Source organism: Leptodactylus fuscus, chromosome 1 (genome assembly GCF_031893055.1).
Source record: "Leptodactylus fuscus isolate aLepFus1 chromosome 1, aLepFus1.hap2, whole genome shotgun sequence".
NCBI classification, from domain to species: domain Eukaryota; kingdom Metazoa; phylum Chordata; class Amphibia; order Anura; family Leptodactylidae; genus Leptodactylus; species Leptodactylus fuscus.
In genome coordinates this window covers 148,731,178-148,754,665 of record NC_134265.1, presented here as the reverse complement: position 1 = coordinate 148,754,665, position 23,488 = coordinate 148,731,178, and the positions used below count along the sequence as shown (strand labels likewise).

Genomic DNA, 23,488 nt, shown 5'->3' with positions numbered 1-23,488 from the left:
ATGTCTAAGGCACAAAACAAAGGATAAAATAAATAAAAAAATTATTTTATACATATATATATATATATATATATATATATACTGTATATATATATATATATATATATATATATACAGCTATACATGTAAAAAGTAAATAGAATACAGCAGGGCAGTTACCGTAAATCTCTCATCAAGGGAAGTAGACTTCCCGAAAATAATTGCACCCTCTAAAGAAAGCAGACCCCCAACAAAAGAATCGGATGTTGACAGTAAGGGAGGATGTATGTACAAGATGGCAACAAAGGGTTGACTTCCAGTTAATGGTTGACACAGATTGGGTAGTTCCACTGGCATCACTCAACTCCTTAACCAGAGCATTGCGTCTGCTTCCAGTCACCAGGGAGAGTGAATCGCTACACTTGGCTGCAGTGGGACAGTGCTGCAATGGCAAGGGACGTGAAAGTGACATGCCTTTGACAGGATTGACGCAGATGGAAAAAATAAGACATAACTAATATAAGACTATCTTATTTTTTGGAGAAACCTGGTTTTATATATATACTTACATACTCTCTCTCTCTATATATTATATATAATTATTATAAATAATAATAATTAGTGGGCAACTTAAATGACACTGAAGGAGAATAATACATGGATACCACACAACTAAATTGGTATATTTCTATATATGCGTATATTCATTGCATTAAACTATACATATATATATATATATATATATATATATATATATTAGCCTCTGCCCGCACCTTTGCATGCGGATTGTTGGCGTCTATGGTCCACCTATTCTCAGCAAATTGCTGCTGTTGATGGTTTGCCTGCTGCGGCGTTTCGGCAGCTCTTAAGCTGTCCTGCTGCTGCACTTGTTCCTCACACCTTGCCTGTGATTGTTCCGGCATCTCAGCAGCTCACTGGGAAGCCATATAATGAGCGTGTTGTTGGTGTTGATGATCCACCTGCACCGGCATTTGGGCAGCTCTGAAGTTTTCCTGGCACTGAAGTTGTTCTTTGCATTGTGCCTGTAATTGTTTCAGCATCTCAGCAGCTCGCTGGGACACCATATAATGAGCGTATTTCGCAAACTGTTGCCATCGATGGTTTGTCTGCTCCGGCATTTCAGCAGCTCTTAAGTTGTCCTGCTGCTGAACTAGTTCTTCACACCGTGCCTGTGATTGTTCCAGCATCTCAGAAGCTTGCTGTGAAGTCATATAATGAACGTGTTGTTTGCAATGATGATCCGCATGCTCCGGCATTTTGGCAACTCTCAAGCTGGTCTGCCACTGAACTCATTTCTCGAGCTGTGCCCATGATTGTTGCGGCATCTCAGCAACTCGCTGGGACGCCATATAATGAGCGCATTGTTGGCGTTGATTATCCGCCTGCTCCAGACTTTGGGCAGCTCTGAAGTTTGCCTGGCACTGCAGTTGTTCTTCGCATCGTGACTCTAATTGTTCCGGCATCTCACCAGCTCGCTGCGATGCCATAAAATGCGTGTGCTGTTGGCATCGATGATCCCCTTCAGCTCCACTTGAGGACAACTGTGTGACTTCTGGCTACCTTCATAGCTCTCATTGTTTGCGACAAATTAGATTTTCTTTTTCCCGGCGTGTTTAAAATTGAAAAACTGGCAATTTGGAATAAAGTTGTTTGCCCATGTCAGTTTGTCTGCATTGCCTGGAGCAGATCAGATAATATGCAAATGTCTGAACACAAAGCACTGAGGGTTAGCGTGTGTTTACACAGAGAGATAACAGACCTGGCTGAGATAAGCTGCTGCAGGAGCAGTGTAATATAGTATGTGAACAGTGGCGTAACTAGGAATGGCGGTGCCCCGTGGCGAACCTTTGACATGGGCCCCCCCCCCCCGGCTGACATCGAAAACCCTGACCAACGCCGAAAACCCCGCACGACCCCACCCCCCGCATTCCTACGCACACTATTACGCTCCATAGTGGCCCCTGCACACAGTATTATACCCCATAGTGGCCCCTGCACACAGTATTATACCCCATAGTGGCCCCTGCACACAGTATTATACCCCATAGTGGCCCCTGCACACAGTATTATACCCCATAGTGGCCCCTGCACACATTATTATACCCCATAGTGGCCTCTGCACACAGTATTATACCCCATAGTGGCCCCTGCACACATTATTATACCCCATAGTGGCCCCTGCACACATTATTATACCCCATAGTGGCCCCTGCACACAGTATTATACCCCATAGTGGCCCCTGCACACACTATTATGCACCATAGTGGCCCCTGCACACACTATTATCCCCCATAGTGGCCCTGCACACAGTATTATGCCCCATTGTGGCCCCTACACACAGTATTATCCCCCATTGTGGCCCCTTCACCCACTATTATGCCCCGTTGTGGACACCCATTAACAATTATTATACTCTGGGGTCTTTTCAGACCCCAGAGTATAATAATCGGAGACCCAGGGGAAGAAAAACATAAAAAAAAACCCACTGTAACTTACCTGTCTTCCGACTCCCCGCTGGCGGCCATCTTCAATGACGTCAGGGACGTCATGTGACCGGGAGCCTGCGTCGCGACGCATAAGGACGCAGGCCCCGATCATGTGACGTCTGAGGCGTCACACAAGTAGGCCGAAGCCTGCGCGGAGCCTGGAGAGGTAAGTAACACAGTTTTTTATGTTCACTTACCTCTCCTGCACTTCCGATCATTATACTCGGGGGTCCGAAAAGACCCCCGAGTATAATAATACTTGTGGGGCCCGCAGTGTCACTTACCGATCCCGGCCCCTGCCAGGATCGGTAAGTATATAAGGCCCGTTAGCGGCTGGAGTAACTCCAGCCGGTAACGGCCTATTAAAAAAAAAAAAAAACGCAGCGGTAGCGGGTGCCACCGGGCCCCTAATGTCCCGGGCCCTGTGGCAGCTGCTACTGCTGCTACCACGGTAGTTACGCCACTGTATGTGAACATAAATTCATAACAGTCGTGAAGCCATGTCATTTACTGGGATATTATATTTTATTCGAGGTTACAATCTATTTGTCAAATTTCATTCAAATCTGTTCATCTGTTTTTGTGTGATTGACTAACACACATCCAAACTTTTACATTTATAATATTTGTAGGATATATATATATATATATATATATATATATATATCCATAATAAACATAAGCATATACTGAAATACACCAATTTAGTTGTGTGGTATCCATGTATTATGCTCCTTCAGTGTCATTTAAGTTGCCCACTAATTATTATTATTTTCTTTATTAAGCAAAATAGTGAAGCATAACAATATCTACTAATTGTTTATTTGTTGTAAAGCATAATCAAACAGAAATAACTATATACTTGCATGATAATTATTCTCTTTGAAGGAAAGCAATCACATCCTTATCTGCTAATTATTTTATGTAGATATTTATTTGTATTTGATCTATTAAGTCAATCAAGCAACACCATTTAATTGTTATTCTTGATATGAAAGACATTTAGTTAGTGAAACAGCAGAAGATGATGAACAAGCATGACAAAAAGTGCTTAAAGCAATACAAAGTATTTGAAAAATTGAGTAAAAGATGAAAGTATAAGCCCAATGGGCTACTAATTACATATATTCCCATTATTAAATACATAAAAACAGAAAGTTTGGTTTAGTTTCTGCTAATAATTTTAAATTCTCCAAACCGTGTTCAACCTATGAATCCATTTGTAGATAAGTCACCAATTTTGCCTTTCCTTACAAAGGAAATTATTTTACAACATTCAGTTTATAACATTAGTTTATAAAATGGTATTATGCAAAGGTATTCTCCTCTCGAATCATTGGGAGGAATTTATTACATTTTTGGCCCAAGAAAGGGCCTTGTGCTAAATATACACCACAATTATAAATGGTGCAGATGGATTAATAAACTCTGCCTGTGTAGCATAGCACACTTCAGAGGAAAGATACTGTACAGCAGCACACGCAGCAGGAACTCTATGATGTTCTGTACTGGCTCTGTACAGAGCTCTTTGAAGTCAGTGCACTTCTTCGGATTACAGCAGAAGCTCAATGGACAAAATCTGCAGATTCATGTTATAGGCTAAGGCAACACATTGTAGAAACACAGCAGATGAAATGCAGAGGAGACGCAGTGGAAAAAATCATGCATTTTATTTTTACCTTCCCACCCCATATGTCTATGGGGAAAATGCAGCAGGTAAAATTAACACGCTGTGTTAGTAATTTTTTTCTTAAATGAAAGGGGAAAAAATGTTCAACTTCTGATAAGTAGTCTAGGTTGTACTGTGGAAACAGTATGGTTATATGAGATTTTAAAATCATAGCAATTTTTTTGGAATTAGCGTTGTATAGGATTCAGCCAATATGACCTTGTTTAGTTATTTCTTTCTCTTGGAACCCTTCTCTTTATTTGACTCATGTAATATCACACTGACCAAATAACATTTATCTGATGTAATGTTCAGTTCTTCACGGCAATGTGATACACGCGTATCACATTGAAAGCAATAGTTAAAAAAGCCTCCCATTCATTTCAATGGGTAGCGCTCGTATGCCGGCACCCAATCAAGTCAATGGGATCTGTTTTTTACGCCACTCACTCTGAATGAGTTTTACATTGAGACTGAGCGGAGCGTAAACTCCGTGTGCATGCTCCCTTAACGTTCAGAATGAGCGAGCGTAAACTCCGTTTGAAGGCTCCCTAAGAAGTTAATTTTAGTTTATAGAGGTTGTCTGAGTTCAGATGGAAATGGGAACCTCCTGCCTCCAGTTTCAGCAGCTCCCTGCCAGTGTTTTGTGACAGGCCTGTAACATCAGCAATGGATCATTTTAAAGGACATTTCCCAATGGTTATCCCAATGGAGATTTTTATATCTACTTTAATAGCTAAATTTAGAATTATAACTCATTTCCATTGGTTAATATCAAAGCATTTGGTTTGTGAGCACAGGTTTATCTCATAGACAAGAAAAATGTTTTTTCTGTGACGGTCTAGCGTAAGCAAGAAGTTGGACTGTATTGTAGGGCAGATTTAGGGTAGTGATGTCTGTATTAGTTAATGCATGATCAGCCTGTACTTATTTATAGTAATCTCTAACAGTCAGTGAGTCTTTATAAGATATGACATATAAATACTAGAAGACATTTCTAAAGAATCACTGCATAGATTTTTCTTCCACTAAGTTGATGACTAATGAGGTTTCCAGGATGTCCAAGGACAACTCAAGACTGAAGAGAAAAGCAAACAGACAAATGAGGCTGGCAAGGGAATTCACAAGCATACCCATGCTATGTATTATGCAGCATATAAAATGGTGTACACCGTAAGTAAAAGGCCACACCTTGTGTATGAAGTTTTGACTCCTGTAGACTACTGATAATATCCTGTCTTGGTGGGAGCTCTGGAAACCGCTGTTCCAGAATACATACAATTTCTTCTAGTTGCTCAGGTATCTTCTCATGGTCAGCAGATAAGCAGCTAAACAGAATGCTTCCTGAGAACACAATAAAATAGATGTCTGACAAACCATTCTACTAAAATTTACTAATCATGTCTAACAGTGCGAACCTAGACGTTCGAAAAATGTGCCATGTTTATCACAAAGACTGATTCTGGTTGATAAATCTGGTGTACCTTTAGACTAACTAGTTGGATTACTTTCCATTTAAATCTTAAGCCATATCTCTTTCCTACAAGCCATGCCCTTTTTCAGAATAAAAGGCTACTGCTTGACAAGACAGAAAAAACACATAATAAATCTGGAGCGTGGCAGTTCTTTTAGCTTTGTAAACTTGTCCTGGTGTTAGAACACAAGCAAACTCCACTGGCATCCATCTGCATTATTTATGTTTGTACATAGTAGCCCAGATTTACTATTGTGGCTATGACTAGGCTCTAAAATATATGTGATGCACCACGTAGTCACAATAGTAAATCTGAGCTACTATGTACAACCATAAATAATGTGGATGGATGCCAGTGGAGTTTGATGGACATGAACATCTTTGGTGCACCTTGGCACATCTAGTTTGAGTGTATTTTTTCCTACTTGTTAGGCATATGGGTGTGGCTTCCTAGATAAAGGGTTATGGTTTGAAAGTGGCAAAAATTCTCCTAAATTGAGCCAAAATTTTGTCACACAGTACTGGCTCAGAGAAAGCAAATTAAAAGGTGGTATAAACTTAGACTAGACGGTCTAAAGAGGCATATGCTTTATTATCCAATATTAGTCACTGTGATAAATCTGGTACATTTGCCTAACATGGTACAAAATGCCCAAGTTTACACTCTCTAACTGTAAGTAAATCTGGGCCACTTTTTTATTTTTATTGTCACTTCTTAGACTTCCTCAAATGCATATAATGGCTCTTTATCTTCCACACAGGCATAAAAGTATGTTCACATGAAGTTGTTGTTTACATGTTAAGGGTGCATTCACACGGAGTAACGTGCCGCGTGACCTGGCACGTATACGCTGTGTGAGATTTTGAGCGCCGTATACGCTCCCATTGATTTCAATGGGAGCCTGGATCGTATACGCCGCATTATTTTGTGGCCGTGATTTCGCAAAATAATGCGGCGTATACAATCCAGGCTCCCATTGAAATCAATCAGTCAATCAATCAAAATCTCCCATTGAAATCAATCAATCAATCAATCAAAATCTCACACGGCGTATACGTGCCAGGTCACGCGGCTTGTTACTCCGTGTGAATCCTGCATTAGGGTCAGTGCACACAGAGTTTTTTGCCGCTGATTTTGAGACTGAATCCGCCTCAAAATCAGCCACCAAAAAAAGTCTTCCAATAGAACTCTAGTGGGAGGCACTTTTTGGAGGCTGCTTTTGAGGCATGTTCAGCACCAAATCAGTGCCAAAAAACTCAGTGTGCACTGACCCTTACAATGATGCTAATGGTTCCTTTTCTTTTCTTTGAAATTTTATGGTGCAGCAGAAAAACGTTTACCATTAGGACCCCTTCACACGGCGTAAGCGCGCCGCTCATTTAGACACTTATACACTTGTCCGAGTGTGGCGCTTCAAAACAGAGCCCATTGATTTCAATGGGAAGCGCGCGTATATCGGCATATACGCGTGCTTCCCATTGAAATCAATTGGGCTCAGTTTTGAAGCGCTGCGCTCGGACACGTGTATACGTGTCTAAATGAGCGGCGCACTTACGCCGTGTGAAGGGGACCTTGGTGTGTACTACAGTTATTGGACTCTGTGGATGGATATGGTTCACATGTCTACATACTGCAAATGGCAATGCAAAACACAGTGTCAAATCCAACTTACCAAAATTATGATTTTTCAAGTACACAGTTTTAAGAACCTATCGCTCTGTAACATTTTCTATCATAAAGTAGTGATGATTTGTGTCATCATTATTGATTAATTGTACATGTTGTTTATTAACCTATGTAGATAGATGAAGCACTATAAATACACTATACATATCCTTGTATATACCTTCTAAACAGTTTCACTGCAGATAACGGATGTGTTTTATATAGTCTTACTGCATATGACACAACATTAAGAAAAGACAATATTCACATTGATGACTCTGTTTTGATCCCCACTGCTTGCTATTGCAGCGGTTACATTGGCCTTTCTGAGTGAAAAGATGCACATAATGGAGTTTTGATTATAGCTGTTTCACATAATGGAAGGATAATGAAAGTTACATATTTCACCATCAAAACTGAATTATATAAACATTTTTTGACCAGAGAACTCTTAAGTACGCAATCACAGGACACTGATCCATATTCATTGTCCACTGTAGGGCATGTATGTCATTATCAGCAATGCCACACAGCCCCAGGACACAAAGTTAAAACAACCATCAGAGCTGTTCCAGCCACCCAACTGATGTGCAGATAGCATCACTTAATATTCCTGTCTAGTCCTACAGTACAGCCAGCTCTTGCCGATTTTAACATGTTCATTTTTTAATATTCAATATAATGCTATTCTTTAACAAACTCGTTACTCCCTGCTTCTTTTATGAAGCCTCCTGTGGTCTTTTAAGGGATTGTTAACCAAAGAACAGATCATGGTCTTTCAGCATGAGGAGACTTAGAAACACTCCATTAAACTTTTCACTGAGTACGGTAATATCAAGAGTAATCACTCACCTCTGAGTAGATGAGCAAGCTGAGGAGTAAGAAGCTCTGGTGCCTCCTCAAGAATCTCTTGTGCTACTAAGGCAGAAGATGAGTCATGAAACTCTCCGTCCCCATTATATTGCTTCTCTGGGTGTATGACTTTTATGACTGAGGCTGCCAAACTTTCATCCTCACTATGTAGGGATAAGATAGAAGAAACCTTAAAGAAACCTGATAACTTTTTACAATGGAGTTATGAAAGGTCTTGTCCCACAATAATATATCATTTTTCTCTGGAGAATTAGGCAAAATATATCGCTGATACATATTTGTCACGATGTCCAATGCTGTACTTGTAACTCCTTCTCAGAACATCCACCTAATATGGAGATCGATGGTGAGAAAAAGCCACTGCATTGATTCTTATTGTTTGGCCTGCACAATAGCAAATATTCCTATGTTGTACAAGAGGATCCCGGCAGTGGTACTGACCTCCATTACTATACATATGTGAGCACCAAGAATGGGCACGTTAGATGAAGGTTTAGGAAGATACAACAGGGGACACCATGACAAGTATATGACAGCAATAACTAGATATAGGAGCATTTTTAAATTGTTCCAATTGGAAAAAAAACCTGTTATTTGTGACCTATTGGAGTGCAATGATATTTACTCATGGGACACCACCTTTAAAATGAAGTTATACTACAAATATCTTTTATATATACAGAGTCGTGTCATATACATACTATATATGTAGGTTTGTAGAAGAGTCAATTCAATGATAATATGGAAGATTGTGACTATAACTCTATACTATCACAATTCAGGTTGTAACTTATGAAGTAAAATATTTGTAAGATGCACAATACAATGTATAAACAAAGTTACAAACTGAGTACAATAATATGGTTATATGGTGGATATTTTTATTAACCTCTTATCACTCAGTGCCATACTATTATTTTGTGCTGCTAATAGTGTTAACACTCACATGGCTACTACATGGCTTCCAAGTCCCAGCTGTATTATACAGAGAGGACCATGGCAGCCAGGAGTGGCAGTTAGTGGGCAAGAGCGCCCCCATTTCACTCCTATAGGTCAAAGAGCTTGCCATGGCAACCAGGAGCCTGATTGGCCTCTTAGACCTAAAGGAGTGAAATAGGGGATGCTCTTGCCCCTAACCACCCAAATAACATGATTGCTATTGAACATGGCATCTGAGGCCTTAAGCTATCAGAGTTGAAGCGTTTTTCTATTTTTTTCGTTTAGAAGTATCAATAATAATGGGACACATTTATTTAGAATTTGCCAGTATTCTGGTTCCAATTAACCAATATTGTAGAGCATGTGACAAACGGTAGGTAATTTTGCAGAAAATGGGTGTGGCTTAAGCTGTATCAATGCATCCCAAAATGTGGCCTCAGAATTATGGTGTAAAGTAAGCCCACTAAAGAGTAGGATGAACTTAGACCATGCTGTTGAGCCCTTATTAGACAGACTGATGTCCTGTGATGATTTTTTTTGTCCTGATGAAATCAACCAATCACCTGATGACCAAGGAATCCCTCGCAATTGTTGTCAGTATTGGTCAGGCCAATTCCCAGGAGCAAATGGTTGTGCAAACGTTTGTTCCTGACAATTAGCTGCTAAATTGCCCTGTCTAATATGGCCTTAAAGAGGTTGCTGAGGCTAAAATTTAATTTTTTTAATTAGGCCAAGGGAGGTGGAAAAAAACCCAAAACAAAAACAAAAATAATACATACTCACCCTTCCCTGTACACCGGTGCCTCCCAGCGCGGTCTGGTCCTGCAGTTACATCACTGTCTTTCGGCGGAAGTCCCTGCCACAAGTGACTGCTGAGACCAATCAGCCGTCTCAGTGGAAGGGACCCTGGACATCACAGCCAGCGAGGAATAGGATGTCACAGCACTGGGGCCAGATTTTATTTTTTTTCCTCTCTCAGTCTAATTAAAAAATAATATTTTAGCCTGGACAACCTCTTTAAGTTTGTACTATCTAACTACTGTATTAAACAGTAATAGTAAATCTGCCAAATGTGCTGAGATATCTCACTTTCGTGTTAACAGTATTATGCACTGCTTTTTCTGATGCTTCCTTTACCAGCACGCAGAGGGCAGAGGAGAACACTCATGCACCAAGTATCTTTATTATCCTGCACTGCATTCAGATATTTCCTTGTGGCCAATGGAAGAAGCATAGGTACTTCTTCAATTGGTGTGAAGGAGCTATCCAGTCTCTAATATTGAGGGCCAATGATTTGTAATGGTGGGTTTTGCGCTGTCTCCAAATAGCAGATCTGTGAGAGTCTTGGCTGTCAGTCCTTTGCAGATCTAATATTGATGACGTATTCTATGGACAGGACATCAATATTTGAAACTGGATAAGCCCTTTAATTTTACATTATCTTTGACAATAAACATTATATTTGATGCATTTTTTAAATTACAAATACATTTATTTTCCCCACTGTATGTACTTTAAATCTAATATATTTATTGGCATAACAGTGTCAGAAATACTGCCATAGCAGCCGTAGTGACTACTATGGGTCCAACAACTTTAGGCTCTCTGCTGCTTTTTTTTTCCTTTTATTAGGTCATTACCTGCTGGATTACTTGCAATTTACTTACTGTTCCCCGCTCCCACTTCTCCTTCAGCTTTACATCATGTCTGCATCATGTCACTGATGTTGAACAGTGAAAGGACGTCATTGACACCATTCAACATGCTACACAAGACCTCCAGGAGGCTGACGGGGAAGTGGAGGTAGAGGCAACTGAGGGCAGGAGTGGGGATTGGTAAGTAAATAGCGGTTGTTAGCTGCTGGATGAATTCAGCAAGTAATGGCCTAATTAAGGAGCGCTTTACACCATGTGGGTCTGGTAAAGGGGCATTATACCATGTGGGGGCCAGTAGATAGGGCTTCAAACCATGCGAGAGCCAGGAAAGTGAGCATTATACTTTGTAGGTACTTATAAAGCGGGCTATATACCACATAAAGGTGGTTTTTATATCATGTGGCCACCGGTAAAGGGATGGCTATAATATATCCTGTCAGAGATTATTCTAAAAAATTTTACATTTAGATTAGCACACTGGCAGGACATGTATGTATAACTGTATATATAAATCATGAGAAAAATGTACTTGTATTCCATATCCATTTTGATATTAGGCTTAAACTATCCCTGACCTTACATGATATATAGTACCTTGTAAAAGTATTGAAGTTCACAAGTGTCACTGATAACCTGTCTTCATCATTCAGTCTCTGAAGATTAATTTCATCCTTGAAGATGAGGTATGACTCAGGAATATCTAGCTCCTCCAGTATAAACCGTGTCTCGCTGTAGAAGTCAAATTCAATCCTTGTAACATTTAGAACAGGCAGACAGAGAACACTCGGTGATGTGATCTAAAGAGATTGATTTACATGTCAGGGTTTACAGCTACATCAGGAATACGGAATACATACTCATACTGCACATTACTACTAAACTTCAGTACTGAATTTCTGATTGCAATGTACCTACAAAGCGGATGGGATTCTGGCCAATCCCATCCACACATTGCAGGAAAATATCCACAGCAGACATGTTGCATTTCAAAAACTGGTAAGGAACACCACAGCATTAGTGCTGAAGAGGAATAGATAGATAGATAGATAGATAGATAGATAGATAGATAGATAGATAGATAGATAGATAGATAGATATACATTTTTTCACATTTTCTGGTCTTAGCGTAATATTTAACTCACAGTCAACACTTTGTAAGGGTCTGAAAAAAGTCATGGAAAACATTTATAATCATACAGCCATTGCTTGAGATGGGCGTTATTACATGGTTTTAATTAAGTGAAGCTCACTTCTCCAAAAAGGAAGGAGAAACAATAGTGAAAAAAAGTGTCTTAGCTTATTGTAGTGAGAATGCATAACCATACTTGCTCCAAATGTGCCATGTATCTTGGAATTTATTAACGTAAACTAGTTGCCTATTCCTGGCTATCTTGTATTTGTATGTGTAAGTTATATTGACAAAGTGTATAATCTCAGCCATATTTGATATTACTCAGGTTTTCCATTTACTGGCTATTTCTATCTTTGTTACTGTTAAAGGGATTCTATGATTGGCTCTAGTGATTTTTAACTAAGCATATAGTTAAAATATCAATAAAAGCGGGCTAATTCAAAAATGGCTGAGAGGATTCCTAAACAAAAGGTATGTCTGGAATAGCCTTTCTAAAGGCTCTGAAAATATATGCTTAGTGAATTATCACCAGAGACCATGATAGAGCCCCTTTAACCACTTCCAGACCGCCCATAGACTATAAACATCCGGGAAGTGGTTGTCTAGTTCTGACAGGACATACCGGTATGTCCAGTCAGAACACAGTAGCTGCATGGAGATCGTGCATCTACTGAAGCAGGGAGCCAGCTGTAACTTCAGCCGGAGCTTCCAGAGAGAAGACAGGGAAGATTTATTACCTCCCCTGCCTTCTCGATAGCTGTGTACAGCGCTCAATGAGTGCTGTATACACAGCTATGGGCGCCACAATGATGCGGCCGCCCTCTGACCCGGCAGTCACGTGATCTGCCAGGAGCAGCGTCTTTCAAGAGCTGCTGGGTCCTACAGGACCCAGATCAGCTCTGCATACTGTGTATACAGCGTGCAGGAGGCTGTATTCCTCCTGCAACTGAGGCTAAATGTACCAGCCCCAGTTATAGGAGAAATCAGCCTCCAGTACAAAAAAAAAAAAGTGATCAGATGTCCCCAAAGGTCTCTTATCACCTTATGGGGACACAATCTGAAAAAATAAATAAAATAATAATAATAAAAAAAAGTTTAAAAAAATGTAAATAAAATAATAATACGCTAATAAAACGCTGTTACGACACCATACAAAATAAAAATTACTGTAACAGAGAGGAAAAACTATATTATAAAGTTTTTCAGTGACACTGTGTTTTTAAATAAAAAAAATAAAATAAAAAAAATGAAATCCAGACACAATTTCCCTCCTATTATGTTTCTATTTTCCCGAATATAAAAAAAATTAAAACACATTTGAAAATAAAAACAACATAAAAATAAAGCCCTATGTGTCCCCGAAAAAAGATGCAAAAATTAGTTGACTGAGACATACGAGAAAAGTGTTACAGCCCTCAAAACCGCACATACAAAATAAACCTAAAATGTGTCTGGTCCTGGACCACAAATTGGCCCAGTACTGAAGTGGTTAATAATTGTATTTTATTAAGTAAAACTCAATAAAATGTATATTGTGAGTCCTATATTGGACGGTGATTGACAATGTCTGTAAAAGCCCAGTGAAATATGTTGAGCCAGTCAGGAATGGCTACAAAGTAATGACAAATATATAGGAAGTTGCTATACTTCTATCTTTTGCTCAATCCTCTCCTGGCTTTAGCTCAAAAAAACCACAGCAAAATCTGCTACAAAAAATGTTGCATTTCCACTACGTGGAGCCTTAGCCTTAACCTAGGGATGGCAATCCCATGAGTTGATTATCCCCCAAATTGTCACAAATGAATCCCCTTTCAAGCATTGTGGAAGGATAACAGCATACACAGATGTCAAAGGTAGACCCTTAATTACAGGGAGGCAACAAACTTTCAGGTTACAATGTTCTCAGAAAAGGCAACAGCCTGTCATTATAGGCGACTTTTCAGGATAACGCCTTGTTCACATCAGCGTTTGGATTCTGTCTGGGGAAGTCCGCATGGGGACTCCCCAGAACGGAATATCACACGTAAATGCAAAACGCTGTGCTGTAAAAGCGCACGGACCCCATAGACTATAATGGGGTCCGTGTGCTTAACGGCAGATGTCCGCAGGGATGGTGCGGACAGGAAAGTAGTTCCCAATCTACTTTCCTGTCCGCATGATTCATGCAGGCAGCGCACGGCAAGCACACGGACCCCATTATAGTTTGTGGGGTCCGTTCGCTTTTACAGCACAGCGCTTGCAATTGCCAGCGCTTGCAAGTGACTGCTGAAGTCAGTAACAAAACAGAAAAGGTAAAATCCACTAAATAGCCAAGGTAAAATGCAGTTATTTTCTGAACACACTAACATAGTTGTAATCAAGCAATATAAAGGCTTTACTTACTTTGTCCAAGTAGTAAGCATATGCTAATGTGGAAATTATAGAGTCCAAATCACAGTTTTTATTCCCAATGACGGTATGAACCTTTTCTAAATGTTTACCACGGTCCTGAAAAAAAAATAATTTAAAATTCCATTAGCAAACATGGTTGAGACTAATATGGCCTATATAGACCTATAAAACTGTACAGCTGAGGTTAAAAATCTCTACAATGTATAAATGTAACCAAAATATAAAGTTAGCTGAATTAAGATTAATAGAGTCTTGATGTAGAATCTTAGTACCGTAGCAGCATACGAAGGCTTTGGCTTTCACCTAACCATGATTAGACTAACAATAGATTAGAGCCTCTTACTACCAAAAAGTCAGCAAGATCTTTCAAGTCCAGTGTCCATAAAAATAATATATTGGACTGTCAATGGCCTATGCCTTCATATATCTCTAAACTTCTTGGCCTGAAAGTTTTGGCCCATTAACACTTTAATGACATGGGCTAGTTCCAGTTTTAATGTTCGGTGACTTTTTTAATATTTTCCATCTCAGTCTTCCAAAACTCATATTTTTTTATATTTCTGTCGGCATAGATATTTAAGGGCTTATTATTTGCACGACGAGTTGACTGTCAGTTGTCAATGTTTAGATTTTATTAAAGTTTTCAGGCGGAAACTATGAAAAAAATCTGCAATTCTGTTATTTTATTTTTTTTTTGCATTTTGTTTTTATGACATTCACTCTGTATTAAAAATGACATGGTAACTTTGTCCAGCAGGTCATTATGAATACGGCGATACCATATTTACATTGGTTTTATTGCTTTTACCAAATAAAACATAACTTTTTGAAAAAAAAACAATTTACCTGGGATCACCATATTCCTTACTTTTTGTTTTGTTGACTAAGCTTTTTTAGGGCTCATTCACATCTGCACCCGGTCTCCATTCTGCAGGTTTCTGTTTCCTGCACAAAACAGAGGCAGGAGATGGAAACCTGCAGGACTCTTTCATACCCATTCATTTGAATGGGTTTGAAAGATGTCCGGCCGTGAGCGGCGGTGAGTGTTTTATGCTCTCCACCACGAAACCGTTTTTTTTTAAATCGGACACAGAGTCGGACATGCAGTACTGGCATAAAACGCTCACCGCCGCTCACAGTTGAACCCGATCTGACACCTTTCCGTCTTCTGCATGCAGAAGACGGAAAGCTGTGAACGGAGATCGAACGCTAGTGTAAACCTAGCGTTAGGGCCCTTTATTTGCAAGACAAGTTGTAGTTTTTATTAACAATTTTTGTCATGTATGGCTTTTTGATCACTTTTAGTTGGTATTTTTGTGGAGGCGAGGTGACCAAAAGACATTTATTTGTACATCGTTGTATTTCTATTTTCCCAGTATTCCCTGTACGGGATAAATAACACCATTTGTGAACAGAGGGTGAACTGATACACACATGGGGATACCTGATCTGTTTCTTTACTTTATTGGTTTTCATTATGTATTTTTTAATTTCTAAAGTTTTTTTTCTAACTGTTTATTATTTATTTGTTTTTTAAACTTTCTATTATACTTAGAAAGGTTTCTAAGAGATGCTATCCTGGAGTATCTCAATGATAATAAATGTATAACACAATATGACAGGGATGAGTTTGGATTACTCTTGTAATAAAAGTAATTTGCTAACTACAAATGTTCTGTAAAGTCCCAAGTGTCTGTATGTTTATTGACCCTCTGGTCCTCCATTGGGCCAGTCCAATGCAGATCAGACATCATTTTTGTTAGAGGCAGAGCCGGAGCCTCCGCAATGCTGTGCAGAGCCTGCCCGCCCTCTCTCTCCGGTACTCCCAGGTCCCCTGCTTCCAGGTCTCAGGAGGCAGTCTGGAACTTCTGCAGCATTGTGCGAAGGTTGCCGGTCTCCTACTGAGCCAGATGGGGGATTTTCGGTTTTCAACCTTGTGGCGGGCCGGAGCCTATTTAAGGAGGGTTCTGGCTTTTCAGTTGTACTCTTTTGTCCTGGTAGTAAGTGTTCCTCCTGTCCTGGTTGCCTGTGTTTTGACCCTCTTCCTTTGACCTTGCCTTTGCCTCCTGATTTGTGTACTGTGCCTGCTTCTGTTTAAGACCCCGGCTTGCCTCTAGACTTCTGCTTCTGAACACCATTTTGTACTGCTCTACTGCTCCTGTTACTGACTCGGCTTGCCTGACGTTCCCTTTGGATTTCCCACTGTACTGCATTGCCCTCTTGTTGATGAATCAGACTGTATGACTACGCTTTTACTCTCTGCTGCCACCTGCTGACCACCCACAACAGCCTTCTGAATCCTTGGACCTGCACCGCTATCCAAGACACTTTCTGGTGAGGGGCATTCAAACTACCACCGCTGTCCACCCTGGGGTTTCCGTCCTAAATCCCGGGCAAACTGGACAAGGGACAGCTTACTGGCAGTCAGCGTTAAAACCCATTAATTTGAAACCTCCCAAAGACAACATCTGCAAGCAGTTTGTATGTTCTCCCCAAAGACTTGTATGTTATGATACCTATATGGGACAGTGACTGACAACGTCTGTAAAAGCACTGTGGCATATGATGGTGCTATACAAGTAAGCAAAATAAATTAATCCACACGTAAATAGGACTTGTTACCTGCTGGGTTTACTCCAGCAGGTAGTGGTCTGTTAAAAAAAAAAAAAGCAGCTATGGTGGTACCTATGTTATCGGGTAGACTTTGACGTGCCCATTGTAATAAGGGCTTGTTTATTTTATTGATTGTTCATCATATTTGGGAGAATTTGCCTAGAATAGGTTGCAAAACAAATGATTACATTGACACATTTCCTGTTACATCAGTTTAACAGGTCATCAATCTTTTATGCCAATGAACACAGGCTTATGTACAACTTATTTGCACTTACGTACCATTAATTATTCTTGTGCTTAAGAGCCATTGTGTATCACAGATGAATAAAATGAATAGCTGAAGTACTATTGTCTTTACCATTATATGATAGATAAAAGCCTCAATAAATAACTACAAACAGAAAGTAATCACAGCATGTATCAAAGTAATTGAAAACCAAAATGTATAACCAATAATGAATCATTGCATTTTTGACATGTAGATTTGCCCTGTTCCCTTATTTACCATTACCTTGATCTTAGTAAATGAACTGGTCTATGTCATCATTATTTTCTTTCATGTGATAAAAGGAAAAAGCCATAAAAAAAATCAAGTAGGAAAGATAAAATAAAGTGCTGCCACTCATTACATACAACGGCGGAAATAATAAAATATGGATATCATTGACTCACACGTTAACAGAATTATTGAACAAACACTTTTTTTTTTAACAGAAGTTGAATGTGGTTGAGAGTTAGGTCTTATTCACACGACAGACAATGAAAAATGGATGTTTGATGGCCATTTTTGTAATGTGCGTCTATTTTGAGAACACATTGAATTCAATGTATCTATTAATTTTTTTTTATTTTTTTTTTTGGGGGGGGGGATTTGTTAAGACTGGCGTTTCCTACATTAGTTTTAATAACATAGAAGTTTAGTTTAATAAAGTAGAAATGGCAGGGCCCTGACCCCAGAGTATAATAATTGGAGACCCAGGGAAGGATACAAACATAAAAATACTGTTACTTACCTCTCCTGGGCCTCTCCTGATGTTTGCCATTTTCAATGATGGAAGGGATATCAATTGAGCCGGAGCTTGCGTCACGACGTAAAAGAACGCAAGCCCAGCCTATGTGACACCTGGGATGTCACCCAAGTAGGCCTGAAGCCTTCTGGAGCCAGGAGAAGTAAGTAACAATATTTTTTATGTCCCCTCACCTCTCCTGGGCCTCTGATCATTATACTTGAGGGTCTGAAAAGACCACCCCAAGTATAATGATAGTATTTGTGGGGATCACGAGCCTGCGGCCTTACTTACTAATCCCAATTCCTGCTCACACCTGCCTCCACAGAAAAGGAAGTGCAGGCGGCCGTCAGCAGGAGACAGGATTGGTAAGTAACTCCAGTAGGTAATGGCCTATTTAAAAAAAAAAAAAAAAAGTTCTCATTACTGCCCCTTCTCTCTTCTCCTCTGTCCACCCTGGAGTTCACCCTCTCCTATGTGGATTGTACCACACACGTTCTCTCTTTTTTGTATGATGTTCACCTCAACGATACCACTCCTGGGCTTCCTCCCTGTGCTGGGTCCTGGAACTCTGATTTTGCCACTAGTCTGCCACCTGCTGATTAGAGTAAATCCTTCCTTCTAACCAATAAAATGGCCTTGGCCTGCAGTGTGTAGGAGAAAAATTTCTAAATTCTTACCTGTTGGTACAGGTGTCTGGAACTTCTTCACAGGATCTTCCCGGCCGTCTCTGACAGGTGTTGGCATTGTGGTACCAAAAGGGGCACTATGCTCAACATATGGTGGGAGTGTAATGTTCTTAGACCCTTCTGGGACGCAGTCTTTTCCCTGTATTCTAAGGTATATGATCACCTTATTGCTCTGTCACTTCAGGTGGCCCTCCTCTTGGTCCTGCCCAGTAAGATCTGTGAGATCAAAAAGGACCTCTTGCGGCACTTACTTACGGCCACCAGGACTGTCATTCCTAGGCATTGGCGTAATACTGCTCTGCTTTCCATGCTCGAATTTCTGCAGGAGCTTTTCCTTATTAGGAGAATGGGGGCTCTGGTTGCAGAGGACTCTCCGGTCCCCTACAGGTTTGACAGTGTCTGGCGGCCCTGGGTTGTGTTTCAAGAATTCTCGTCTTCTTTCTCATGATTTCGCCCGCCTGGTCCCCCTCTTCCCCTCCTCTTCTCTTCCTTCTGTCTCATTTGTCCTCGTCTCTTTGTCTGTTTTGTCACTGCGCTGTCCCATGGTTGTCTCTTCCCCTGTGTCCCCTCTGTCTACTCGTGTGTTGTTTTTTTTTCTGTTGTTCCTGAGTTTTCACCCTATAAGTGCTTCGTTTGATACAGATGCCTTATAATATGCTGTGTCTGGCCGATTGGGGTTCCCGATTGGCTCTTTTCATTGGGAGGCCTGTGAACCTCAGTTTTCTTATTGCTTCCTATTTTTGCTTACCCCTTTTCTTGTATTTGAAAAACCCTTAATAAAACTTGATTAAACATAAACAAAAAACATCCGAAGTGGTAGCTGTTGCTGCTGGGCCCCCTGCTACCCCAGTAGTTACATCCCTGGTTCCAGCTAGTTAATAAATCAGGCAAACTCCCATATGCCAGAATGGAATTCTGCACCAGGCAGGAACTAGTGTAGGTTTTCCATATAACCAGTTTTCTAGTACAAGTTTGTATAAATAAATCTATTAATTTTGGGGGGTTGAAACTCCCCTGCAGTTGCCTGCCTTGCACTCAGCCCCATTCCACTCAAACAGTGGCAAGTGACCAAAACTGTGGTGCATCTTTGGATTACACCCATCTTCTTCATAAAACTAGCATAGAAGGGGTAACAACCCCCCACATACACATACACACACACACACACACACACACACACACACACTGCTTCTGTCCTATTTTCTAAAAGACACATAGAACACTATTATGGCGTTACATGTTTGATCTAAGTGTTATTAGTAGCCAATGGAATAATTTTCATTGTACATTTAAGAGAATTGCTCCCTTAGTGATTTTAGTTATTTTTTTTTTTTTTTAAATCGCACAAAACATACAAATTTCTCCAAATTAATCTAAAGAAAGTGGGGAGAATTAAGTACCTTTTTCCCTCTGGAACACTAAAGTAGAAGTGGGGCATCTGTTTTTGCGACCCACTCGCCACTTTTTAGGACAGCGGACAGAGCGGGGCAGAGATGAAGGGGCAGGGAAGTGCTGGCCCATCCGATTTACTATAAATCACACCATAAAATTGGCATGAGTTAACGTTAAAAATCTATGCCAAGCCCTATCTGGTGCAGATTTCAGCTCTGCTAAGATGCCGGAACCTCTTAATAATTCCTGTGCCTTTCTCATTGATTATGATTAGGATAGGAAATATCACTCTTAATAAGTTTCCTCAATGTGTTTATATCTAAAACTTCTTCTAGTGAGACAATTTTTTTTCTCGCCAGCCTGTACAATACCTAGAATCATGATTCTTTCTGCATTCAAGAGACCACTAGCCCTGGACACATAATGTGCTTATTCTACATGGGAATGTAAAGGATAACAACTGTGTAACAGTAATATCTAGATATGAATAATTATAATGTTTTCCATGATCTAAGAAAGAATTCTAATATCCAGTTATGGGACGACCTCTTTAAATAGCAGTTTAAGTATTTTGTTTATGTTCATAATTAAATTAAACACATAAAAATCTATTTTATATTAATGCTAAACCACTACTAATAATAAGTAAAATACCCATTTTCATAAATCATCGCTGTATAAAAGTCTTACAAATACTCATCTAGAATATGTCCCTTTCTGTGCACTTTGAAATAGATTACAGGACTCCAATATGGTGATTTGGCATTACACCACCACAGGATGCTAAGCACTCCTCATAAATCCTCTGCATTCATGCCTTCATTGTTGTACAGAAGCTAGTGCCACCTAAAGTATTGGGTAACATAAGCATATTCAGCATTCTACAGACCATATGCTTATAAACGGTATTCTGCAGGGAACCAATTAAAATGTAGAAAACTTGGGACTCCAGCATATGGAAAACGACAGCACAACTTGTCTTGTCACCAGAGTGCTATCTCAGTACATCGGTTAGGGAACCATTAGATTTGTATACAAACAAACCGTATTTACAAGGTTGTGTGAATTATTGAGAGGGTAGTATCTCTTCACTTGCAATGACTATGTTCTTGTGCCAAATCCCAAAGGAGGTCACATTAAAAAATTCCACTGAAAGATTAGCTTCAAGCTGTAAATGGGAAAGATCCAAACTTAACAGAAGGACAGAGAATGTCCCTCTGTTACAAATTAGCCTGAGTTATTTTAATAATCATCCTTGAACTTACCTAGGTACCAAGAAATGTGTCTAACATACATGAAGTTATCACTTTCTCTATCAGGATACCTTATCCTATTATTGTATCGTGAGATCTACAAATACAGAAACTGGAATACACAGAACGGGCTGATAAAAAACTACTTTTATGTATCAGCATAAACCACTAGGGAACTGCATAGCGCAGGGAACTGGATTCTAATTCCTCTGACAGCCTTAGGGTAAGTTCACACGAGGTTTTTTGGACCGGATTTTGACGCGGAGGTCGCCTCAGAAACCGGTCCAAAAAACGGCTAGCTGTGACTGTCAAATGAATGGGCCTAGTCAGGAGGGAGTGTTCGCGCCATGGATGCTGCAACGTATTCTGCGGCAAGAAAGGTCAGGTTGTTTCTTTTTTCCGCTAGCGGCGCAAAACCGATTGTGGAAAAAAGACGTGAACGGCTCCAATTGAAGTCAATAGGAGGCGTTTTTTTTAGTCGGATTCTGATTCTAATTAGCATATGAATAAAAATGGACTTATTCAAAGACCACTGAGGTAATCTACATACTAAAGGTAAGTGTGGAATAGACTTTCTAAAGGCTATGCAAGAATGTGATTAGTTAAAAATGACTTTTCCCAATGATAGAGCCCCTTTAAGCACTGCCAGATTCATTGATAGTATAGGTGATTTTACACAAGTCAGCAGACGAAAAATCTGGTTAACCTTGCCAAATAGCCTTTCTTATGTCTCTCACTTCCTCATTATCCAAAATGACTCTTCGATACTTTTCACTCCCTACTCGCTATCAAAGTGTTGGAACTCATCAAAGATCGCAGTGCTGAAGAACTAACCACTTACTTCAGAGGGAAAAGTGACAACATCTGGCATCCCAATCTCCATGCAGCATCAATCCCTGTCCCTTCTGCACTTCATCTTACTCAGTCCCATCCTTTTACCAGATAACAGTAGTCTTGTTCTTTTCTTCTTGCCCTAGGACCCCTATTCTGTCACACTTAATCCAGTCCCTCTCCCAGTTGTCACTACTTACCTTACTAAAATATTTATCCTCTCTTTATTGAAAGAACCCTATGTTTTTCCATCCTGCATTGTGAATGCCCAGCCTGTCCCTATCCATTTCTTCATCTGTAAACTCTTTGAAACTCCAGGAAGCCCCCAGACAGCCAATTTGCAGTGGTAGCTAAAAGGGGTACATGACTATAAAGAGGATAAGAGTTAGCTAGGTTAAAATAAGTGCAAGAGGTCAGTTTAAGGACATAGGGTGGGGGAATTAAGTTGTTTAGATAAACAGGAGTATGCGGATGTGTAGGATCATAACTGGACATAGAGAAGTCAAGTTGTCCCGTCCACCCTCCTTTAAGGTTAATTTGTCGTGGCCGCATAGAAAGGAGGGGTCTCTGGAGGCCTTACTGGTAGTTGAATCAGTAGTGGGAGTGGAGGACCAGGGGGGTCATCTCCACCCAATTGGCAATTTGGTAGAATGGGATGCTGGTTGGAGAACCAGAATGATTTATACGTCCTGTGGTCAGGGTACCCAGGATGGAGGTACCCTCTGATGCTGGGCTCCTGGGCCAGGCTGGGTTGGTAAATATCAGAGGGGTGGGATGTGAGCTAGTATTGGTTCCTTCAGGGACCCTTCCTTCTAGTGCAGCAACCCAGTGGAGGAGACCAGAGGATGGGAGTTGTAGTGACATTGGCTGTGCCACCTGCTAGGCCAGGGACACTCCTCAGACACTCCAATCCCACTCCAGGGCTGTACACAGGTAAGGGGTTCCTGCAGCACTACCTGATGGAGGTGGTAGTGGTATTATTTCCCCTGGGGCACTTCTAGTTGGGAGAGGGGACCTCTCCTAACTGAACCGGTGTGGTGGTGTTCAGAAGGGCCCTTGGTGGTGTGCAGGCAATGACTCAGGAGTCCAATGTTGCAGGGTAAACCAACTAACTCTTTATTAACAGCATCAACAGTTTCACCAGAAGCTTGCAGATGGGTTACAGATACAGTTCAATTCCCAATGCCTTGGACATTGGAGGATGGCCAAGGAAAACACAGACTCTGCAGAAATACTCTTCCACTACTCCTCCTCTTGTACCACTCCCAGCATAAGTAGATAGAGATTTTAGTTGGGCAAAGAGACCTGATAGGGACCTGGGTACTTGGAAACAAGGCCCAAATGAGTTACTCCTTTCAGGGTCCTCTGTTGCTCCTACTGGCACGGATGGCAGATGTCTCTCAGAGATGCACCA

General features: G+C 40.5%; 1 protein-coding gene across 1 annotated transcript in view; it reads right to left on the bottom strand.

Moving 5' to 3' along the window:
* Positions 1-23,488, bottom strand: part of PRUNE2 (prune homolog 2 with BCH domain) — a 275,764-nt gene that overhangs the window by 230,612 nt on the left and 21,664 nt on the right. Inside the window, exons 2-5 of the mRNA XM_075278140.1 lie at positions 14,278-14,382; positions 11,358-11,560; positions 8,149-8,312; positions 5,348-5,500 (exon numbers count right to left, since the gene is read on the bottom strand). Of these exons, the coding sequence (XP_075134241.1) occupies positions 5,348-5,500; positions 8,149-8,312; positions 11,358-11,560; positions 14,278-14,382 (625 nt within the window). The remainder of the gene's footprint in view (positions 1-5,347; positions 5,501-8,148; positions 8,313-11,357; positions 11,561-14,277; positions 14,383-23,488) is intronic.